The sequence below is a fragment of the Drosophila mauritiana genome, chromosome 3R (genome assembly GCF_004382145.1).
Source record: "Drosophila mauritiana strain mau12 chromosome 3R, ASM438214v1, whole genome shotgun sequence".
Classification (NCBI taxonomy): Eukaryota; Metazoa; Arthropoda; class Insecta; order Diptera; family Drosophilidae; genus Drosophila; species Drosophila mauritiana.
Window position 1 is genome coordinate 9,695,201 of NC_046670.1, and position 24,063 is coordinate 9,719,263.

General features: G+C 42.6%; 4 protein-coding genes across 4 annotated transcripts in view; 1 reads left to right on the forward strand and 3 right to left on the reverse strand.

The window, feature by feature from the left end:
• Positions 1 to 623: 623 nt before the first annotated feature.
• LOC117144178 lies at positions 624 to 1,389 on the reverse strand. Its single transcript, XM_033309223.1, has one exon. It carries the CDS (start codon positions 1,380 to 1,382, stop codon positions 669 to 671), a length of 714 nt encoding a protein of 237 aa, XP_033165114.1. The 5' UTR covers positions 1,383 to 1,389; the 3' UTR covers positions 624 to 668.
• Positions 1,390 to 1,532: 143 nt separating this feature from the next.
• LOC117144229 lies at positions 1,533 to 2,261 on the reverse strand. The gene has a single exon (XM_033309294.1). The coding sequence runs from the start codon at positions 2,240 to 2,242 to the stop codon at positions 1,565 to 1,567; it is 678 nt and encodes a 225-aa protein (XP_033165185.1). The 5' UTR covers positions 2,243 to 2,261; the 3' UTR covers positions 1,533 to 1,564.
• An 18,077-nt stretch (positions 2,262 to 20,338) lies between these two features.
• Positions 20,339 to 20,485, reverse strand: LOC117142301. The gene has a single exon (XM_033306188.1). The coding sequence runs from the start codon at positions 20,483 to 20,485 to the stop codon at positions 20,339 to 20,341; it is 147 nt and encodes a 48-aa protein (XP_033162079.1).
• Positions 20,486 to 20,924: 439 nt separating this feature from the next.
• Positions 20,925 to 24,063, forward strand: part of LOC117145070 — a 33,195-nt gene continuing 30,056 nt past the window's right edge. The window contains exon 1 of the mRNA XM_033310585.1: positions 20,925 to 21,060. The gene's annotated coding sequence lies outside the window, so the exon portion shown is untranslated. The remainder of the gene's footprint in view (positions 21,061 to 24,063) is intronic.

Sequence of the window (24,063 nt, forward strand, 5' to 3'; positions counted from 1 at the left end):
TGGCCCCAAACGCACTGGCACACACACTCACACAGGCGTGCGAGGTTAACTAATTAGCATGTCAAAGTCATCCATATTGCCACAACGAAGCCATTTCAAAGTGTTGCCTCCATTGAAAAGAAAAGCCAACCCAAAGGCGCAAATCCCATTTAATTATGCTTTTATATTCATAATCCCCTTCCATGTTTTCAGCATAATGCGATCCTTAAAGGACACCCATGCACGCAAGCACACGCACACTCACGCAGCGTACACTCATCTATCTGTTTTGATTAATCCTTTGTCAATGGCTCGGACTTAAGGCGAGCAACTAATTTGCTCTCAATGGGCCCCAAGAAAGGGCATGCTGTCGTAAAACAAAACGACCCAGCACACACAATATAAAATTAAATTAAATTTGTCAAAGGCTCGATGGTGAAGGACCATTAAATGCCCATAATAGCCATATGTGTTTGGGTTGTGCACATCGAACATTGTTGGAAAACGTATCCCCTATTGGCTGCCAGAGCAAGTAGTTAGTAGAGCTTTTTGGATAAATATTCACTTCGGGCATTTGTAGTTTAGAAACTCGAAAGAAACCACAGAGTGATGGCAAGCCCATAATAGACACCAGGTTTTGGAAAATTCTTTATTTGCCGAGTATAAAGTTTGAATTAGTAGATGACTTTCTATCCTTGCGCTTCGTGTCGGTGCCTCAATTGGAGTCCATAGACGTGGTTTTTGTGCTTGTAATTTCCCGTTTTACCCTTCTTTGGTTGGCATTGCCCATCCTTCCCGGGAGTCTCATATGGGCGACACTGACGCCCGCTTCGGAGCAGCCTGCCCGGCAGGATGTAGTTCTTGCGGGGAATATTATGCCCCGAAATGGGGGGACCCAAGTATGGCTCCCTTTTTCCTTTTTCGATCTTGACCTTTTCTTGATGGACGCTACGTGCTGATCCGTAATTGGAGTGCACCACCTGCTCGCGGTACAAGCTGCTGTGGTGAATTGGCACCCGGCTTGACTCCCTGTGCGGTGGGTACGGTGGCTTTGAGCAGCCAAATGGAGTCCTCACCTCACCATCCCTGCACTCAATCACATCGACCAGGCCAGCTCTTGCTTTTGCCTTGCCGAAGCCTTCGTCCTGCCAGGTTCTCAACATGATCTTGTTCAGAAAGTTATCGCGCTCCACGCAGCCATTTTCGGAAAGAATTTCATTGGACTTGCACTTGGGGGAACCTGAAGCCTCTGGGTTACTATTCTTGGGAGCTTCTTCGGTTGCTACACTTGCTGCTGGCGGTGCAGTTGTTTCAGTTGGCGGTACCTTAGTTTCTTCTTGGGAAAGTGCATCGTAAAAAAATAAGTATAATATAAGCACGCAGAAAGAGCGGTGAACTTGCATCTTGGGGTGCAAGAGGAAGTGGACTGAAATGCAAATCTTACAGAAAATACAATGTAACGAGTTAAGTGGACTGCGAAATTAATTTGTTTTGCATTGCCATAAAGATTCGATTACCACTTAAGGTAACCCTAAAACTTGTATTAAACTAAACTATTGATGATACTAGTCTATAGTAATACAATTTATTGACTCTGTTCATTTTCGTTTGTTTGATGTTGTCTTTGTACAGCTAAGCGTTTCCTTTGGATGCAGCGACTCCTTGTTCCCGTGACCTCATTAGCCCGACACTTGTGTCCCTTTCCAATACTCCTTCCCGGCAAGAATACATACTTCCGTGGGCGCTTGTTTCCAGTTATCGGAGGTCCTGCCGATCTAGGTTTTCGAATGGGTTTTTGTTCCACATCATCCACGTGGTGATAGAGTTTAAAAATGCCCTTGTCGTGCACAATCCGTTCGCCATTTAGTCTGCTGTGGTGAATTGGCACCCGGCTTGACTCCCTGCGCGGTGGGTACTGTGGCATTGAACAGCCAAATGGAGTCCTCACCTCACCATCCCTGCACTCCATCTTATCCACCAGACCAGCTCTGGCCTTTGCCTTTTCAAAGCCTTCGTCCTTCCACGATCTCATCACGATCTTGTTAAGGAAGATATCGCGATCCACGCAGCCATTCTCGGATAGAATTTCAGTGGACTTGCACTTTGATGCTGCGGAGGAATTGGAAGCCTCTGCCGTACTGTTTCCTGGAGCTTCTTCCGATGGAGCAGGCTGTGAAGTTGGAGCTGGAGTTGAAGTTGGAGTTGTAAGCTCTATTAAAATTAATATTAGGCCCAGCACTAGAAGGGATCTATTCCCTTCCATCACTACCACTTTCCTGCTGTTCAGCTCGTTTCAAACTACAGTATTTTATTGTGTTTATTGATCTCGGAAATCCATTTGTCTCCCGTGAAATTTACAGTTAATACGCTTTAGATATATACGTATATATATAATAGGCATCAAGTTTCTAGTAAGGCCAACAAATTAATAGTTAGCTAGCACATTTTACATCAACTTCTCATTGTACCACACGTTTTTCGGAGTTGCGAGTTCTCAAAGTTTTAAACAGCAACATTTGCAGTAGTTGGTGAAATAATAACCGAAATCAATTGGAGGACACGTGAAACTTTCAAGGTGTTGCTGGGGCCATTTGCTTCTCTTTGGGGCTTGTTGTTTCGTTCTGCAATCTCAATTTCCCCCACAATAAAATTAATGTTTTACGTAGCCAATTCCGAATCGTTTATTTCACATAAAAATGCGATAAATAAGCGACGCATCCTGTGCGACGCCGTCGAAGACGCCAAGGATAAGCCGTTGTTGTTGTTGTTGTTGTGCGTGGGGTTTCGATTGTTGTTGTTCCTCCTTGCTCCTCCATGCTCCTCCTTGCTGGGCTGTAGTGTTGTTGTGCCTCTTGTTGGTATTTTACTCGTTGCGCACCTCCAGCATCGTGTATTTATAGCGCAAACAATGGAAAGGATGTTGTGCAAGGACATACGCGCCGGATTACTGCGGAGCGCGAAGGGGCAGCGTGGAACCATGGAAAAGGGCTTACGAACAATGCGACGCCACGCCCCCTCTTCTCTTCAGCTATCCGCCTTTCTCCTTTGACTGCTGGTTAAAAATAAAGAGGAAGCTTGCTTCGCGGGCTGGTTACCTAACGAAAAGTAATGGGAAACCAAGGGAAGATCGAAGGTTGAAATAGTTTAGATAAGGGTTAAATCGTTTTCTAGGCATAACTATGAAATTATTAATATTTCAACAAAATGTTTCAAATAATTTTTGTATATTCTGTAAGAAATTGTGCTAGGAAAAGGGGAGTGGCTTCTAATATTTTAAAAACACATTTTTAATTGACTTTGACAGATCATAACATTATAAAACAATTAAGTAAGATTCTTGAAAACTTCATTGAAGTAAGCCAAGAAAGCACATCAAAATGAAAAGAACTAAAAAGATGTAGGTTGAGTTGGTGTAATAAGGAGAGTGCGGCAACAATGGCGCGGCACGTGACCCCGCCGAAATCCTGGCAACCCTGGCAACTCTAGATCTCGCTTGCGGCTCCTGTTAAAAATTTCATGTTAATGGCCACACGAAGATTCGCTCTTAACCCTTTTGCCCCGTGGGTGCTGCTGTAAGTGTGTGTGGGTGTGGTCCCAAGTGTGTGGTGGTGTGAGGTGGTGTGTCTGTATCTGTGGCAGCGTGTAAGTGTGCGTAACAGGTCATTGTCCCAGTGTTTTTCGGTCGCACCTTTATGGCGAGGACAAGGCAGCTTATTTCCTTTGGCTGTCCTTTCTGCAAATTTCAGTCCAGCCAGTGCACACGCAACCGTCTTTCTTCCAGCGTCCTTTCGTCCTTTTCCAGCAGAAGGGAAATTGCTTTAATTAAGGATATCTTGCGAAATGTTTGCTCATATTTATAACCCAGTCGCTTCGTTACAGAGGTGAAAACTGAACAGTGAGAACTAGAAAAAGGTGCGCAATCAAAGGCGGAAAATCGTTAGAGAATAAAATCGAAATAACAAAGCGGCCACAGGAGAGAGATAACGAGTGAAAGGGGGAAAATAAGATGGGCAGGCGGGACATAATGCGCTTTTCCCGCTGTGGAAGCGGTTTGTTTTCCTTTTCTTTTTTTTTTTTTGAACTGCCAAAGGTCCTGCGGACATTTTCGGTTGCCTTCTGTTTTTCCAGCGGTCCTTTGACTATTTGCCATCTTGCCGGCTTCATTTGTTTGTGTTGCCTTGTCTGCGTTCTGCGTTCAGCGCTTTGGGTATTTCGCCGGGATAATACGATAAAAGCTTTAGTGCCATTCGGGCCAAGTTAGTTAATTGCGTGAATGGCATTTGTGCCCTCATTTTATTCCATTTTATACTGCTCTTACTCCGATTGAATCGTGCAACCAAATTGGGTGATTAGCAGCTGCAGTTCACCGGCGATAATCCCCCAGATTTTCCCCTTTCCAATGCCCCCACCTGAAATTTCTCCAGGCAGTCAAGCTCTACTGCTTCTCATCTTTTATTCAGCACGCAACAATGACAAGTAAAATTTCACCAATGGAGCACATGAAATTCATGCAAAACACTTTGATATTCATATAGTTGAAAAAACACAGCAAGAAATTTAAATGACAAGTTTTAGCTAGAGAAGATAAGTTGGGTAAGTATCTTTCTTAGTTTATGATATATTTGAATAGAAACTTGTATCATGTTTTAGATGTATTTCAGCAATCTTATGTATTCCCCGTTTTCTCCAATTATCTTTTCCAGTGTAGTTCCACACATATACCACGTCTACATATGTATATGTGGTCTGCCCTGAGTGCTGGTGAAAAAACAACAAATAAACATGCAGGCAGCAGCAACAAACAATGGCAGCAACAACCGGCAATTGTTTTTGCAAACACACACATCATACATACGCATATATTCGACACTTGCAGTGCCGCCTAAATGTTCATGAATGCTCCATAAAATATTAAATGTTTATGAATTTCAAAGGGCTCCTTACTTCATTTGCATAATCCCAATGTTTGTTGGCAAGTGTTTGTGCGTGCGTCCGTGTGCTCGTGTGTGGGCAAGTGTCACATATCGTTAGTCTGACTTGTGGCAATAGCTGGAAATGTGTCACATCAGAATGGAGAATATGGCATATAGGAAAGCATCAGGATCAGGATCAAGTGCTTAGACATCTCGGCCCAAGTGGCCCACTTCTAGGCGCCCTCTTCTGTCATCTAATTCCTGTTTTTCCTCGCACGCGCTGTTATCGCTTTTATTGCAATCTGCTTTAGTCCAGCAGAGAAAACAAAATTTTCAAAAATTCAATTTTTAAAGTATTATATACCACATTACAAAATGTAAGTCTGTTTTTTATGTAAAAAGTAATTAAAATTATAATTAAAATTAAAAGGGTGGAATAGGTTAGCTGTTTTTCTACCTGATTCTTTTTCTCACAGTGCACACTTTCCGCTTCTGCAGCTCCTCGAAGGACTCTCAATAGGGGCAGCACGTCCTGGGAGTCCTTTTTATGGCTGCTGGTGCATAGTTTATTGCATCCGCTTCCTGTTGCCATCTCGCATCTCTGCATACTTTCTGGCTAATTCGTGTTAACATTTTTTTTCATTTTGCCATTGTTATGGCCGTTGCACTCGTTGCTGTATTTTTTCGCTGATTGCAGCTCATTTGCATAGGAAAGCAGTAAAATCGGGGAAAAAGCGACAACCTTCTTATCGAGCGTCGACTGTTTCCTTGACTTAATTGCCATTTGGCTGCGTACTGGGTTTTATTTATGGTCCCAGCTTAGGCCTCGTTTAGCCAGTGGAAATAATTACCAATACAATTATCACACACTGGTTCGCTGTGCACCGAGAGAAATCTTACATATTATTGAGCACACAGTATTGCAGTACGTACTCAGATATTATTCTACGTGTATTTCCTCTGCCCGGTGGAGCGCTAAAAATTTATGACACAATGCCGCTTGCCAAACAAGAAATTAAAAGTTTGCGACCCGCACTCGCCAAACTTTTGCGCACACGCATGTGGCGCAGTGGAAAATTTATTAAACTAACTGCAAATTAGTGCACAATTGCACACACACACACTCACACATGTGAGTTGAAAACTTTTAAGAGGAGGGTCCAAATAAAAAAAAAGGAAAAGTCAGCGACTAAGGGAAAAGAAAAGGCTGCAGCATAAATCAAGTCGCCTGCAAGGGGGACTGCCCTTAAATTATGTTGCCAATTGGCTAAATATTTCCGCCAGATTGCTGCTCTAATTTCCACAATATTAAATAGGAATGGCGCCGCGGCCAAAAATACAAGTACAAAAGTAACGCCGCCAGACACACGACAATGCCTCTAAGTGATTTTCCTTTGTCACTGGAAAATTGTAAAACAATTGTTATAAATTCTATGCGCTTTTTTGCGCTGCCTTGTTTGGCGCTTGATAAATGCAGACAATTAGCCAAATGGTTGACTGGCGCCAGCTTCAGCCATGGATAGACAGTTAGTAGCCGACTAGCATAGCACTGGGAGAAAAGAAGTAGCAGGAGTGGAGTATACCAATTTCCTAAAAGAAGTAATTACTTATGGTATAGTTCATTTGGGATATTTATTATATTTTAAAATTAAAGTAATTTCCTACTAAGTTAACTCGAAACACTTCTAAATATACCGCGAATGTAAGAGACCATTCTTTGTTTATATAGATATATTCCAGTTATTAGAGCTTCCTTTTTTCCATTACTTTATTTAAGCTGTACAACTTTCTCGAAAGTGAATCCATCCCTCCGCAAAGTCCTGTTGAATTATTTTCTTTTCTAGGATAAATTGCAAGATCCATTTAACGGAGTCTCATTTAGCTAGTAGTTCGCTCTACCTGGGGTCGTTTATAATTTCGGCGTCAGTTGGCTTAACTTGATAGCCGCCCAAGGTGTCCTTCCCGACTGTTTATGAATTCCTTGCAGTTGCCAATCACACACTAATTGCCAACACAGATCCGACCCACTTGATTCCCATCGAGATGCCATCGCCCCAGTCAGACGATTTTCGACAAATAAATCCCTACATGGAGCACATGGACCACATGGAGCACATGGGGCCTGCTGTGGCTGCACAGGATTGCCGAGCTGGTTGCTGGGGATGAAGGAGCAGCTCCCTAAGAGGGACTCCCACTCGGTGCATTGTTATTTCCGCTCGCACACAACAGCAGCAGCAAGCGGAAATAGTTTAAAGGATATTGCAGCCGTATTCGGGGTGCGGCAAGGATAAGCGTACAGTATGCAAAACTATCAATTTTTCCAGCATGTGAGGCGAGTGCCCGTATGCAAAACCACTTTAGCCGAGGCAGCACAAGTTTGTCGGGGAACAAGGATACGAGGAGCCAAGAACTGAGAGCCGAGACAAGGCAACTATAATTAGAATCGAAAATGTAACCGAACGGATAAAGTCGACTTTCGCATAAAGTTTGGCCGGCGCTCCGATGCGAATGCGTTTTCGCTCAGATCACAGCAGCCTCTCTAATTATTGACTTTGCTAATTGGCAATTTATAGGAAATTGTCTTCGACAAAAGTTTTCGAAGGCAAAGCAATTTCCTATCGCTTTCTGCAAGGAGAGGCTGCAATTTCCAGTGAGTTACTCTGCTCGTTTAAACCGACAAAAAATGCCAAAAAGTTTCAATCAAAGGTTTCTAATATGCGTAAACAACATTCACATTCAAGTTTGCCCTTTGACAGGACACACACTGAAGGGCCCACAGAATGTCGTGGCTAAACGAAGACAAATAGTCGAAAGTTTCGTAGCTACCTAATTGAGAAGAAAATTGAAAATTTCTTTAATGAAATGCAAAAATGATATAATAAATTATCCATTCGGTGTGCAGGAAAGTCGAGACTTGTTGGCATCTGTCTGTGTGGAAATGGAAACGCTGAGGGAAAACGCTGCTAGAGTTGCCACTGGCTGTTGCAAAAGGAAGACTGTAATTTAATGCTCTTTTGCACCTTCAAATCCTTTCAATTTCATAAGATACGTAATCACATTCGAAGTGCTCGCCACCCCACGTCCCTTCCGTCCTTTCCGTAATCACCTAGCACTTGATGAAATGTTGCAATTTATATAGACAAACCCGCCCTTGCGCTCCATGCATGGCTTACTACTATGTAGGATTATTCCTGGAGTCGCAGGTTGCAGGCTGCAAGTTGCAGGTTGCAGGTTGCAAGTTGCAAGCTTTTCTCTGCTCCAGGTTTTCTGCAATTTTGACACACTTGATGGACTCCGTGCACTTAGGGGCAACCCAAGACAACCCAACGGATTTTTTCCTCCAAGTCTTGCCCTATTTGTAAACAGAGAACTGACTACACATGAGTAATGCATTTCTTAAATTATTCGATTCGAAATCCGGATACAATTTGACTGATCAGTTTGCCCCACTTTATTTGCCATCGCAATCATGTAACCAAATCAAGTGGAAACTTCATAAATTATGAACGGAAGAAAAAAAGCTGTGGAATAGTGGACGAAATAATCTTGTAAATTGTTAATAGTAAAATCACTTGTGATTTTAAGTCCGCTCAAATGATTTATTAGCTTTGTCATATAAATTGCATAATCCCTCATAATTCGTTATGATTTTTCATACTTTTTCCTGCAAAAGGATATTGCCTAGATCTAAATTTACATTGCGATTTGCCAACGCCAAAAACCAAGCGCAGCTGCAGCAATTACAAAAAAGCGTAAGCCTGGGGCATCGCTTGACCACAGCCAATTAGCAGTTGAGCAGTTTTCAAAATTTCAACAGCCGCGAGTTTGTGCACTCAAAAAAAATAATATTATTGTTTTGTGTAAGCCTATAAAGGCGCTCCATTTATATCGAAATCTAAATGCTTCTGAAATTTAATTTTTAATTGATTTACTAATGAAATAAAAAACTTTAAATAAAATTTCTTTTAAAGATTCCTTTTTAATAAGAGATCATTTTAAATGATATATGTGATTTTTAATAATTATTATTAATAGAGCAAGCAAACCATCTATATGGACTTGCATTTTTTAAAAAGCGTTTACAATTTAGAATTTTACAAATAGCAATAATGAATATAAATTTATGAAATTTACAACTATTTATTTTGTAGTTGGCAATGGTGTTTTGAGTGTTATGTGGAAGGTGGTGGCGGCTGCCCTCGGGAAAAATCAAAAGCTAAGCCTCGCCGGGTACTTGGCCGCTCCCCAAACTAATTTGGGCTCAGTCGAGCGTGCGGGAAACTTTCCAGATTTTAGGCACTCAGATTTTTTGGCATACATACATATGTTGTGCATTATTTGGCGTTAAATAAATGCCACCAACTTCGCCGCCCCAACGACAATAAAAGCGTGCAGTGTAGTAGCTCATTGTTGGCGGTTCTTGGCTTCGGGGCTCCGGGTGTTTCTGGTGTTTTTGGGACTCCTCACGTGCACCGTGTGCGGTTGGCTGGCTAAACGGACCCGGTGGTGGGGCCTTAAGTTGTTTTGCCAAAAACTTTTTGTCATGGCTGGGACTAATTATAAAATAGCTCAAAGGCATGTGGAGGGCCAGAGGACTGCGATAGGCAGATGGCGACATACAGCCAACTTTTAAATTGTTAAGGGTTGGGGGTAGCGGGCTAGTTGGCAACATGTTGCCACAAACTAAACATTTGCCTGCCAATTTGTTCTTATTTATTTTTATGTCCGCTTTCATTTTCCTTTTCCCAACCCAATCCAGCCCACGTGGCTTGTAATGTTTGGCCATTAAAAATAATAGTGCGGTTGTTTGTTGTTGTCCTTGTTGCTGGGCGTTTCGCATAGACTGTTCGGTTATATAAAATTTTACCTTGATATTTTTCCTATGCATTTTTTTCGCACACAGCAACCTGCCAAATTTATACAAGTGCCACAGGAATTTTTAGGGTCTCAACACAGGGAAAAAGTATGCCTAATCTTAGGAAGATAAATATTTAGTTTGACAGTTACTAAACAAAGTTTAAATTGTACTTACCAGGCTATTATAAATTATTGAGTTGGTTTGAAAATATTAAAATTATATAAAAACCTAAATTAGAAAAGTTTCAAGTCCAAATCCTATTTTGGATCAATAGATTGTTCTCAAAATTATCCACCAGCATTAAGCGACAAGGCTCCTAGTGAATAAATTCTTATATATTTTATACGTTTTTTATAATTTTTTTTTCAGTGGAAATACAGTAGAAAAGATATTGTTATTGCCAAGCTGGAGACAAGGGCCTATCCTAAGGCACCCTGTACTCGTCGTCTGAAAATTCCACACTCACACACACAACAGAGCTACACAAAAACCCTTTGGCAAAATAAATAAAAGCGCTGAGAAAAAAGCCAAATCCGGCACAATTTAATGTTTGCTAAATTTGTGTCATTTAGCAAAACGATTTCGATTTTTTCTGTTCATTTGGGCGGCCCAATTCGTAGCAATTAATTTGCTGGCGGCTGCTTGAGGGGCGTGGGCACAAGTGCTTCGGCTATAACTCAGTAGCTTTATCAAAAAACCACTTACACACACAATAAAGTTAATGAAGCCATAATTATTTGGGTTAACAGCTTGCGGCTGAGAAACCAAGTCCCGATCCCTCGGACCAAGTGATTGTGGCCAGTTTTGCTCGGTGGGCAACAAATCAAAGTGCGCATTTGATAAGTAACCGAGCTGAACGAATACATTTGGGCAGCAGGCACATTTGCAAGCCTATTTAATAAATGGCCCAGCATTCCATTGGCCAAAACAAATGCGTTGCCAGCAGACAACTTGGATGGAGCGTCATCAATTCAATGGCCGCAGTAAACAGGGCCTGAGTGTTCCATTCAATTGATCTATCAAATTACTCAGTATGTCCATCTGAAGTGCAGTGCACCTTGCACGACTTTATGTGACCCAAATTCCCTTTAAAAGGTAATTTTCTTAAAAGTTCAGATGCAAGTTAAGAAGGCTTAAAGAGGATTATGTTTAAAATAAGTACGACTGTATATACCGTATTAAAAAGATCATAATCACTGGGTAACATAGTTCCATGACATGACCTCAATCTAACAAATAGCAACGCAATAGCGTTAACTCTAGCTACAACGCTTCTCATAACAAGGCCGTGCTACATAATCCTTTACCAATCACATCAGACCTCATACGCACACGTCTAGACGTCCTTTTGAGCCACAGACTTTGGCTCGTCTGCGGTTATTCCCAATATCGAGTGTCAGTGACATGAAAAGGGTCCCGAAATATTTCGACGCCGAATCGAAGAATTTCGCCTGCTGCGCGGGTCGATGAACTTTGCCGCTGCTGTGCTCCAATTAAATCACATCAATTGTTTTCCCAACTGAATCGGCATAATTTTAACTAATTCGTGGATGTGCTAAAAATCATATTGCATTGCATAAATACGCACGAGTGCTCCCAAATGACTTTTAGCATAATTACGCGAATTATGAGCAAGCAATTTGTTTAAACCATGAAAAATTGATGCGGCAACTAAAATCAAATGCCGCGCCCGGAAAATTGTCAGGATCGCTTGTCATTGAACGCTATTAGCGGAACGTATTAAATTACACAAACTGGCGTTGGATTTATATTGTTTGTCCACCCTCAAATGCACAGCGGTGGTGGTGGTGGTGCAGTCCCGAAATATAAATAATAAACCACAGTGTAATCTACAGTCGGGGCAGCAGGAAGGGAATTCAGATTTCGGTGGGCTAAGTGTATTCGGGCAGGTAGCACGCGCGATTTATTTATTTGCCTTCCCATTTGGAAATCTGTTTGCATTTCCCATGGCAGCCCAGCTATTTGCTTGGGTCCCAGCCTTTGTCAATAGTTGCCGAGATCAAAGTGGACCCAAGACTAGCTTCCTTTCAGTGGATGGTGGCGCAAATTGCAATGGGAACCGTTGAGCAGATATACATATACGTGTGTTAAAGACGTCCTCTGATTTAATTTTTTTTAAATATGCCAGTCAGTGTATTGTTTTATTGGTTACACCTGCGACGTAACATAATATTAATCTGAATATCCTGCTGTGAAACGAAACGCTTTAATTCACAACCAATTAAGCTCTTTGTTGTTGGGATTCCGTTTTTTAACCCATATGTCTGCCTATACATAATAGTACTTAATGAGATTGCGATATTAAATAATCTGCAGGCTCAAAGGCTCGAAGTCTGTCGGTGACAGGCGAATCGCGGGGCTTAATTAAATCAGCAAGACAATCGTCTCGATTACCAGGACACAGATGAGTAATGTCATCTAGTTTGGGTGTTTTCAGGACCGAATATGCTGCAGATTATGGCCACGTTTTCTCCACTATTAATTATTAATTTCTACCCCGACTTTGCAACAAAATCTCCCGGCTGGCGCGCATAACTTGGATGGCATAATAAAACGATTCCAGGACGGCACATGACGTCCAGGTTTTTATAAGCTGTCAATTTGTTTACGCATTGTCGCTGGAGGTACTTTTGACTTTGACTTTGTCGCCGCTAAAATATTAACGGGTCCTGCGATGCGCTGAGTTCTGCCAACCATATACACTGCAAAAAAAAAACTGGGGAGCGGAAGTTATAAGCTAGGGGATATAAGAACCAAGGACTTTACTATCTTTTTTTGCATATGCAACTTTCTTCTGTTAAGTAATTTTAAGCCAATAGATACCAACAATATATTTTCTTAAGTGCACTTGCACGTCTATTTTGCTCATGTCGTATATCCATAATATTTTTGCCAGCCGGAAATGCCCCTGGGAACTCGGAACTGGTGGCCCACACTGGTCCCACCTCATCATCAGCACAATAACTCCGGCAGACCTCGATGGAAAACAAGACGCCGCATGGAGGCCCCGGGTCCTCGGAGGTTTTGGGGTCGAGTTGCGGGCTGCGTCTCTCATGCGTGCGTTTATCTTGACGCGTGCGATACGAGGATGCGAGGATGTGAGGATGTCAGTGTTTTTCCTTCGGTGTTTTGGGCGCTGCGAGTGTGGGCGTCGGAGTTGGCGACAAACGCATAAAACAGCATAATTTGTCAGCATGAACACGGCAGCCTCACGCCGGTGGCATAACAATGAGCCAGGAGGCCTTCCTCATCGCCAGCCAGTTTATGATCCCGCTTATTGCTGATATTTGCTACTTTTTCAGGAAAACGCTAAAATCGGGAGGTAGTCTTGGGTGTATTACGTTCAACCTGCATTGCCAACTTACAAAAAACAATTTAAAGACTAATCTAAAACAATATAAAGAGATAGGCCTTGTGTTCTTGGTAGATTCATTTTAATATATTATATTTTAGAACATTCCAAATGTTGATTTATATATCATATAAAGATTATATCCAACCATGACCTTGCATTTAGTAACTAAATAAACTTTGATTTATGTATTGACAATTATTAAATTCTAGGAAAATGTTCGCAACCAACTAACAAACCAAATATGGACAAGGACCTGGCCATTACGTAAAGCTTTTAACATTTGCCTTCGAAATAGTTTTTAAATAATCATTCCACGCATTTGCGGTGCTCCATTGAGTTTTTTGTGTGTGCTGGCTAATTTATTTAGTTTAATTAAGGTTCGCCTTTGCGTGCTTTCACCACTGACACAACCAACCCGAAATCAAATTAATTATTTGTTGAATAAACTTTTTGCATTCGGTTCTAATGCAGTTGTTTTGTTCGTGTGGCTTTTTAGTTCATTACTCATACGCAGCGTTTTCGGCTGGGCACTTCTGGATTTTGCAGTCCGAAATTCCTTCAACAATACATGCACTTGAAATGGAACGAGTGGCCAATGGAGCCCACGTTGGTAATTGTGTGCTCGTATTACAATACCGCGCTTGGCCTTGTTTCATATTTTTATTATGATTTGCGCGCCAGCTGAGTTTCCCCGTTTGCGGTGCGCTTCAGTTCGCCAAGGACTGGGCCCGACCGGACCAGAATGGATCCGCATCCGGATCGGTCGAGTCGAGTCGATTCGGGCAATTAAAAACTTTCACGCCCGGGCCGCAGCAATTGTTGCCGTGCGCACAGAAGTAGACTATGCCAGTTATTGCCATTGAAATCGATTGATAGCACGCTCCATTGCCTCGTCGATTATTCCTGGGGCCCATGCATGATGCACTGCGTATATATTATAATCGAAACAGGATGGTGTGAAGGGTTGAAGCACTGGGAAAAACTAAGGGAGTCGCAGGAGATTTTTAATCCAAATTTTGATTTAAAGGCAGAGTCGACCATTGTAAGTCAAATCAATAAATATTAAGATTAATCGCTTGCTAAATTTATAAAAAAAAAGGGAGATGTATCTTCATTAGGTTTTTCTTCTTAGTGCACACCTGCATTCCGCTCGAGGTGCAGAGAACCCAGCAATTTCATTCCATTATCCCAACAATCGTATCCCCTCAACTACGACGCAGCCATTAAAAGTGGATATTTTCATTTGCGTTATTCGCTCTCAGTTTACAAGCGGCTTGCATATGCGAAAATATTTAAAATTCGCAGTAAATCGCACTCGCAGCCAAGACGACAATGAAGCCGTGCGCGACGCATTCAATCATTAGCGGAACGGCCACAGGATCCCAGTTCCAGGATCCAGGATACGCCTGGCAGGCAGGCAGCTAATTTAAATGGAAATTGTCATTAAAACATATGCCAAAGTAAGTCGGCCACCCCTACATCAAAGAAGCTAGCGCAGGATGGTTAATATGGATGCTCCTTGCTGTTGCTGCCTCACGTAATTAGCTTGTTTTTTATGTAATCAAAAGCGACGACAGTCTCCATCCAGTCCGCTCCGTCTCCTGTGGGCTATGTTGCCACTCAAGAATTTTGATTTAATTGTTGCCATGGCAGCGTATTCTTTTAATTTGTGTCAATTTATTTAATCAGACATTTGTTGCCGCCCCTTGCCTTTTTCATTTTTCCACAGCCGCCAACCGCCGACAAAGTGCCTCCATGGCATTTGTAATTAAAAGGCTCTCGCGAGCGGTCCAGCTAATTTGAAAATTAACTGCCGTGCAAGGAAGCGGGAAAGGTCCTGCGGCGCACGTTCAGGTGGCACCATAAAAGCCAGTGGGCCAAAGTGGAAAATGGAAGCGAAAAAGCGCGCGGCAGCAATAAAAATAATACATTTATCAATCAAAACTCCAATGAGAACTTGGCCCCAAAGTTGCAGCATAAAAATATTCATTCTGGGAAAGAAGCGGGAAACCATTCGTTTAATGGCTTCCATTTTGCCAACTCAACTCAACGAGCCACATGGTGCAGAGGCGTCGTGGCAAATCTGCAACGTGGAAAAGTATATATAAGAAAGTATTTTATAGCAACAAGATATTTTCTAATGCTATAAAAGATACTAAGGATTTCAAGGTGTATGATTTAGATGTTTTTTTAATAATTATTTTTTACTTATATTACTTATTATATATTACTTATATTTATTATATAATGTTTAGCGGTAGTAATCATTATATTGGTTGTTCAAAAGAGATCTAGTATATATAACATATAGAACTCCCCAAATGGTTTTGTTGAGCATCCACTACGCCACTGGAGGTAGCGTGGGGATGCGCTGGTGTGGGCGGTGGGAATGGGGTGTTACAGGAGCAGTGGGGACACGAGAAGGACGTGCACGAAATGCGCAAGTTCACGCACGTCAGTCGAATTGAAGGTACCCACTAAAATGTGGGTCAAGGAAGTGGGGCTGCGTGCTAATGCTAATTTCGGAATGCCCTTTGTTGCCGCAGCATCGCGAACTCAGTTCATTAAGAAGCCATCCCTATAAAAAAATCATAAGCAAAACTTTTTCAATATATATTTAAGCGGGATTCATGTTTTAACTTGATGCTTTTCATTTATGCTCCGATGTTCTTGTATGGCGATTTTGTTTTCTTTTTTAGAGCTTTTGCGTGAGCTGTTTATCAACTGATTTTCACGCACATTATGTTTTCGTTGTGCTGCGTTCGCAAAAACTTTGCTTATGACTCGCCTCAGTTCTCTTTTATCCAACATCAAATGTTTTTTAATCTTTTGAGTGCGGCCCGCCCAATGAATATATGAAATGTTTTCGAATTAAACACAAACACATCTAAACCAAATAAATGATATTATATGCGAGTATTTGTTTATTTACTTATACTTTTTGCGTGGTATCTGTGAAAATATTTGCATGGCAATGAGGGTGATTTTTTTTTCAGTTGAGGTCTTTGTAGAACTTTGTAATTAAATGCAAATTAAGTGAACCGTCATTTGCGCCTTGATTTTTTACCCTTTTTTCCACGGCCATCGAAAGGCATGCAGACAATTTTAAACTTGTTGGCGAACTCTTATTGCCAAAGTCCTCGATAAAGTCGCCGACTCTATTAGCGTCAATGTTGCGTTAATGGCGGGCAAAAACAAAGTTTTAAAAAAGGGTTAAAGCGGAAGTGTTACCCGTGATTGGGCCAACTTTTCTAATTAGCGTCAGTCAAAGGATTCTTGGGGGATCCGTGGCGCAATTTTCGTATGCATATCAAATGCAGCCTAATGAGCCAACCAACCATTGATGAAACGCACTTTCTGTGGCAAACAAAGCACCCTGGTATCAACGCCAACAGCGCGGCACGTCATCATAAAATATGCAATCCTCTCCTTCAGACGCAATCAAAAAACTCCTTTCCAAGGCATTAGAAATGCCAACCAAAACAAAACTATCAGAGAACTTTGCCGAGCAAAAACCACAAAAACACACGCGCCAATCGACAATGTCGATTATATTTCAAGTGTGGTGGATGAGAATTCGAGGGGAGCTGAGGCTTCCAGGATATGGATGGGTGTTCGGAGATGGAGACTCCTTGGCAGCTGTTGAAAGTTAAACCGAAAAAGCATCAAAAGCGGCTGCTGCTCGTAATTACAGATTGCAAAACGAAACGAATCGAAAAGTAAACGATGTCGATGAAGTTGAGCCGGAAAGATACGGAAAGGCAGCCAGAGATACGGAAAAGCGAGAGATGCAAACCCGGCAAAACTTCAACTTCAAAACTGATGACTGAGGCAAGCGCAGTTGTAAAACTTACCCAGGTGGGAGTTCGGTATTCTGGGGGCTAAAAGTGAACACCCGAAAAGGGGTAAACTTTGCACACAGCAGCGTCTTAAGCTATTTTCTGCTACGCCAAGCTGCACAACAATATTCACGGGAGTGCACTTCCAAAATCAGGGATATTCTGCAGATCAAGGGTAAACAGTGAAACAAGCATTAGGTATATAAATGCTATTTACTAATGCCGCCCTCAATTACCTGATAAGCATAAATTCTAATTTATGTTTGTTGATTTTTCGGCTGGTGAAGTTTTCAGTCAAGAAAATTATCTAAAATAAATGCAAGCGTTTTAATCTCATTTCGATTACTCATTTATGGAAACAATGGTTGTTATTATGATATTGTTATTTATAATATATTTATGTAACATTTTCGATTAGTTTTTGAGTGTACAGTACTTCTAAGGGAAAGGATAAAAAGTAGCCCAGACGTAGGCGCAAAACTCGGCGAATGTGTGAGCAAATTCACGGCAAACGAAAATTAAGAAACTTGCAGCCACCTTCGCAGACGGTGGGGCGGTGCAGGGCAGGTGATTGCGGGGTGGGGGCGTGGCTGCGGGGGATTGCTGGCGCTGATTGCATCGCTCTCGAAGGATCAGAAGGACGAGGCGCCGAGAGATGCCTTACTTATTTATGGCGCACAGGTAAACTGTGCATGTGCCATCATCTTGATAAATGTGCGCTGCCAGTGCATGACTATGGGAAATGGATTCCGAGCTGAGACGCTTCTTGATTTAGCATGTGGCTGAGTTATGCCAGCCACCCACCATGTACGCTCCTTCTACCCACCCACCGCCTCCAGGCACGCCCCCACCCAACCCCCGCCAGAGCAACAACATCAATGGGAACTTCAATTAGGGCCATGCCGCGCCACTCTCGGCCCGAAGTTGCAGTTGGTCAGCAGCTAAGTGGCGGCCAAGACGAGTGTTCATTCTTGGGCCCCGAGCAAGAAGCTCTTACAAAGACAAATGCCGGCTAAGCTGTCCTCACTCAACAGCTGTTCACTCAGACAAAATTATTAGCTGGAAATGTATAAAAGGTAATTTTTTTTTATAAAATATAACAGTGAGAAGTGCTGAGACAAGAATTTAAGATAATATCAATACCTATTTTAATGGAACTTATGTTTCTAAAATTCTCAACTTATAAAGCTAAATATAAAAATGTATAATACTGATGTTTATAATATAATTTAATGTATCTTACAGATTAATTGGCCTATGCTCGTTGAAATACTATTCATTTTTCTCAGTGCCATTTCAGCTGTCTTGCTAGGGGCGTCTTGAAAAATAAACGAGTCAGCATTTGTAGCGTTGATTGAATTGTCAGAGGTGAGCTTAGGAGTTGGGTTTTCGCCCCTCCCTACACCTGCCACGCCCACTCCCACACCCACTCCCATAAACGTACTGAGCCGGGGAGCTTGGCGCTTTTCAATTAAGACTATTGTCAACGACAATAAGTTATACAAGTAAAGAGCACGCTGCCTCAGCAGCTGAAGCCGTTGACAGTTGCACGTACGCTTAATTAGAAAAGGCTGCATTTTTTTTGCCGTGTGTCCGTCCACCTAACTGCCACGCCCAGCGCCCTCCCTGTCAGCTGTCAGCGGACGGGCAGCACGCCCACATTTTGCAGCGGAAGTAAATTTACACTTCGCTCCTTGGCTGCACTTTTTATTCCTTTCCGACGCGAGCGCAAAAGCGCGACTAATTTTCTTGAGTCCCTCCGCCGCATTTCGCTTTTATTTTTTGCCCGCTCCCGCCGCCGAGTGCAAGTAATCCCAGAAAATTGTATAAAAAATGCAGAAAGCCCCCTGGCCACCCTCTCATAATTTTCTAAAAACTAAACTGGGAGGGGGGACAGGTTCAGCAGGGGCTTGGTTATTTTACACCCGCAAAGACTGCATTTTGCTCTGTTTGCTTTCGGAGCGTGTGACTTCGTTGGCCCGGCCTTTGTTTTTATACCCAGTATTGCATTTGGTTACTGGGCTATACCGAACTTATCATATCATATATCAAGCGAAATTAAGAAAAACTTTAAGAAGGCTAAAACTAAGTGGGGTAATCATTAACTTCTTGGGAAAACTTGGGAAATTGATTTTTTACATTAGCATATCAGTTTGTAAAAATGGCTTAATATAATCCATTAAATAGTTCCACCACGATAGTTCCTGGTAATGGGTCATCTATAAAAAATATCTAAAGCAAATATCTCTCTTTTCTTCAACTGCAACTAGAACATTATTTAAGTGGCTATTAGACATTTTGTGGCTTGAACTATTACCTTGATCACCAGGTATCCGAGATTCGTCTAACTTTCGTCTAACCCAGCGTACTTACTTTTTTTGACGCTGTGGCTTTCACTGTTGGCTGATGGTTGACTTTCCCGTCTCCGTGGCCTTCTCTGGCTTGCTCCCTCCGTCTTTTCACTGGCAACGGACCGTCGGACGGACAGCGGCAGAACCGTGCCGGATGTCACGTGCGCATCATTTTCCAACAGCTTTGTTGCCGCTCGTCGTAATTATAACAAGGCGCAGCTTAAATTAGTTGGCTCCGACAGCAACCTGAACCCAACCTGGTAACCCGTGTGCGCTGGTTCCGTTTTGCTCGGACCCCCGGAACACGGATCCGGGCATTCATTAAACCAGCCCCCGCTCGCATGCGATTTTTATGGCCTGACCCCCTCCGGTGGGATATGGCATATAGCACATAGCGTATGGCATATGGCGTATGGCGTTCGGTGTGGCTGGGCTACGGTTTATTTGGCTCTTTGTTTAGTGCATTTTCTGTCAGCGTCAGCGTGATTAGTTGTGCCATATTGTGCCACTCGCTTTGTTTTTCACTCAGCGCCCTGGCATTGTCATCGGGTCCTTTCGGGGTTATGGGCACAGGAGAAAATATAAATTTCCATACTCGAATTGCCGCACCAAAGAACCAAAAATGCGCTGACTTTAATGTGCGGTAATGCAACATTAAAGTGCAGATTTCATGAGTAACATTCGATGAAATAAATAAAAAGTTGATAAAAAAAAGTTTGGCTTTGAATTATGAGCAATCATTAATTATTAAACATGGATATAGAAGTATTTGTACAGTCGATATTATATTACAATTTATTTTTATTAACATTATAATTATTGATTAAGTCATATGGCATTTTTTCAAGTGTAGGTCAGGTAATACCAATTAACAAAACGCCGTGTGGCACGAACTCGACCCCAAAAAATATATATATGGGCGGGCATATAGAGCCCACTTGACTCGATCCCGCTGGCATCTGTTGGCTCTTGGCACCCAAACCCGTCGGCCCGCCCAGCTTTTGGCACTCGGTATTCAGCTTTCAGCTTTCAGCATCCAGTTTCCAGCTTTCAGTATCCAACTCACAGCTGCCGCTTACATCATTAACGGCATCGTTCTTCACACACGGCAACACATTAGAACACTTTAAGTTGCAACTAATGAGACTCCAAAACATAATTGTTGGCATTTAGTTAGATGAGCGGCGCCAGGTTGACACACACTTGCACTCGAAAAGTGACACGGCATGAAGATGAAGCAAATAAACAGCAACAACAGAAGGGGCGGAAGGGTTGAGTGGCACTGGATGTGGTGTCGGGACTGGGAGGCTGAGTGGGTGGTGCGAGGTGGGACTGGTCAGGAAAACGAAAACAAATGCACCTAATGACACAATTTCTCACAGAGATGCCAGGACGAAAAACTAGAGCATGAAAAACTGTTATACCGGCGAAGAGAAACTCGGAAAAGTCCCCGACATCTCTCTCTCTCTCTCTCTCTTTGGCATGCAAGTTCGGTTCTTACGCCGAAACGGATGCGGCGAATTCCGGAAAATCCCAGACAAGTCGGGGGCCAAGAAATCGTTTGCCAGTTGAAAAGAACCAACAAAGCGAAGCAGTTCTGGCCAAGCCGGCAAGTGTGACGAAAAGAAAAACCGAGTGACGACGCGTAATTGTGAAGCGCGTGAAACGAGTGATCAGCGAACTCGGGCACTCTGCATTGAGAATTTTCAAAGGAAAGCCTAACGGAATTTTCCGAAAAAACTAGGTATGTTTCAAGTCTGCATGTCCCTTGGAAATTAAAGAGTTACGCTTTAGGAAAAATTCAGACATCACGTCTAGGTTTCACGTTGCAACTTGTAACCTAGTTTTTTGTAGTAATGCCACCATGTGTTCGCATACTTCCAAGTGTTCGTGAGTGTGGCGCGCTTTTCTTGCACTTTCTGCTGGCGCGCTGTTTTCCGCCTCTTTTCCTGTGCATTTTCTTGAATTTCTGACGTATAAATTCATGCTTCAGCCCCCCAAAAACTCGAGGGGGGCAAACAAGAAAAAAAGAACCCAAGAACATGGAAAACAAGAAGGCAGCTCACTGAAAAGTGCAATGGCAGCCCGGAAGCGGCGGGCGGGCCACTGTGATTTGTATGAATGCTGCCATTAAGCTGACACGGCTTGAATACGCCCCGCTCCGCGTTTTCTTCGTCGGCCAACGAGGCGAATGCGTAACGTGAAACGAGCACAGGCGCCGTATTCGCTATACATGTGCCAGGAATAAAAAAAAAAAAACTTTTAATCTGTACGCGTATTACACAAAAGTTTGCACCCTCCACCGTGAATTCAATTGCCATGAGTTTTATTTAGAAACAAATGGTGGCAGACTTTTCTGCGTTTCTTTCGCTGTTTTAAATGACATGAATTAAGATAACAAATTCGCAGAACACAGAAAACACCAAGCCGAACTGAGCCAAAGTAAAATGAGAAGGAAAACAGGGCAAAATGCTGGGAAACTTTTTTCCACCGAGACAAAAGCCCGTCAGGAAATTGTAGCGGAGCGCAAATAGAAAAGCCGGCAGCAACAACAATTGCTAATACTTAAGCCAAAGTCGCGACGCTGTCAAAGTCAGGAAGCTTTCTGGGGGCAGCCTGTTTTTCCCTGAAAAAGTCTAATAAATTAAGCAATTTACATGAATTGTCGTTTGCTGTGCAGCAGCATCGTCCTTATGTATTCCCCACTTTCCAGTATTTCCCGAGATTCCCTTTTTACCCGGCCCCGTCCGCAAGACAACTCATTTGTGTGTCGTGGGATTTGTCAGGGGATGAGGGGGAAAAACTTTGCCACTCGCTGACAATGATTCAAAAGGCAGGTAACCGGAGCAAAGCCCGGCAATTTGTTTAATTTCATTACATCTCAGTACGCCAGTTGAATGTTGTTTTGCAGCATGCGCTTATCTCTGCACATTTGCAACTTTTTCCGGTCCCATTTTCATTTCCAGTTTCGCCAGCTTCGACTTGTTGTTTTTATTTGGAAATGAAATTTATGTGCATATTTTGGCCATTTGTGACTTTGAGTTGTTTTTCTTGTTGCATGCTCGTATAAATGTCAACTTGAGTGCCACGGGCAGTGAGCATATGTATGCCCCTTCTATCTCTAAATATATTTATTTTTTGTTTCTTTGTATCTAAAAGTTTTCTATGCCCCCACCCCCCACAGATAACCGGCTACAGTTCAAAGTTTCTTTATTTTTCCCCCATTTTTGTTTCTGTTTGTTTCTATTTATTTGTTGGGGCAGGGGTGGCGGAAAAGTTTTTCGTTGGGAGGCTTAGGGCTAATTTTTCGCTTAAAGTCAACATGTGGCAGAGGAACCTAATCAAACTATTGATTGTTTGACGGATTGTGGCAGCAGCTGGCAATGTTTTTATTGCGAGAGCGACAGGTAAAAGTTGCCAGCGCCGGGAGAAGTTTCCCTCATCTTGGCTTTAACTTTTCGGGAAAAGTTTTACGCTTTCCCTTTTGGCGCCACAGGAAATTGATTTCTGATGGCCCCGAACTCCTTTCACGAAATGGAGCCATCACGCCGCATCGCATCACTTTGTACTGCTCTTTGTGTTCAGTTGGATTCGATTTCGCCGGGGGACAGACACACCGGTTAGGTGTTATAACCCCTTTGACATGCGTAAATATTTTTCCTGCACTCTGCTTTTTACCCATTTTACGCATGCTCCTTATTGATTTTGCATAAGCAGCAGGGCGGAGCGGTGCGGGAAATTGAATCTCACATAAAACGCTGCAAGTACTTTGCATATAAAATCAAGTATACGACACGTTGGCCCCGCGCATCTATGTCTCGGAGCTGCGAAGCTGTGGGCGCAAGTGCCAGGGGAGAGATGTTTCAGGAAGGTGCCAGATAAAACCGAGCATCTTGTTTTTTGTTAAGAGCACCCAGCTCTAGTCCGGTCAAGAGCGAGGACAAAGTTTTCCCGGTCTCAACTTGCACTTTGGCACTTAATCAACAACGAAACTAAATGCGGTCGGTGGTCTTTGGTTGAGAAGTGCTCATGCTTATGCCCATGACAAATGTGTAAATATTCACTGCCCAATGTCCAGAGTGGCCCAAAAGGCCACATGCAAATTGAAATGCTGTTGAAAACATTTGCCCAATTGCATAAAGTTTCAGTTTGCCCAAAATTTGCTGAAGCACCTGCTACTCTATTTACAGTGAGATAAAAGTGAGATAAGTAGATGGTACTCACGACAGCACAAAAGGGGCCGAATTGTTTTTTTTTTTAATTCTGGTAATTGAAAACCCAGCTAAGGAATTAATCACTTAAAATAGAAGAGAGAAAAAGTTCTTTTTACCAAACATGTGTAGCTCCTGTGTTTCCACCTTTCACTTCGACTCGGGACTACCGAAAATGTGTTGTGTTCGTTGCATAATTATTTTTTTATGCTCAGCGAAACACACACTTTGTCACATGCTGTGGGTAAAATGGCATTTTTGCGCTTATTTAAGCCATTGCATAAATTTCAACTGAAAATGAATGGCAAACCGCACACACACACTCGTGTGTGTTGGTGTGTATGCAAATTTACTCTGTGGCTGTGGGGGAAGTGGAGAGGGGTTTTTGCGAAGAGGGTCCTGGGGCAAGTGCAGGAGCCAGGACCGGAGCATAATGTGTGCTGGCCTTTAGCAACCAGACAGACGTGTTTCAGACATTTAGCATATAGCCACACACATACACATAACAAGAGCAGGCCCACACACACATGCGCACG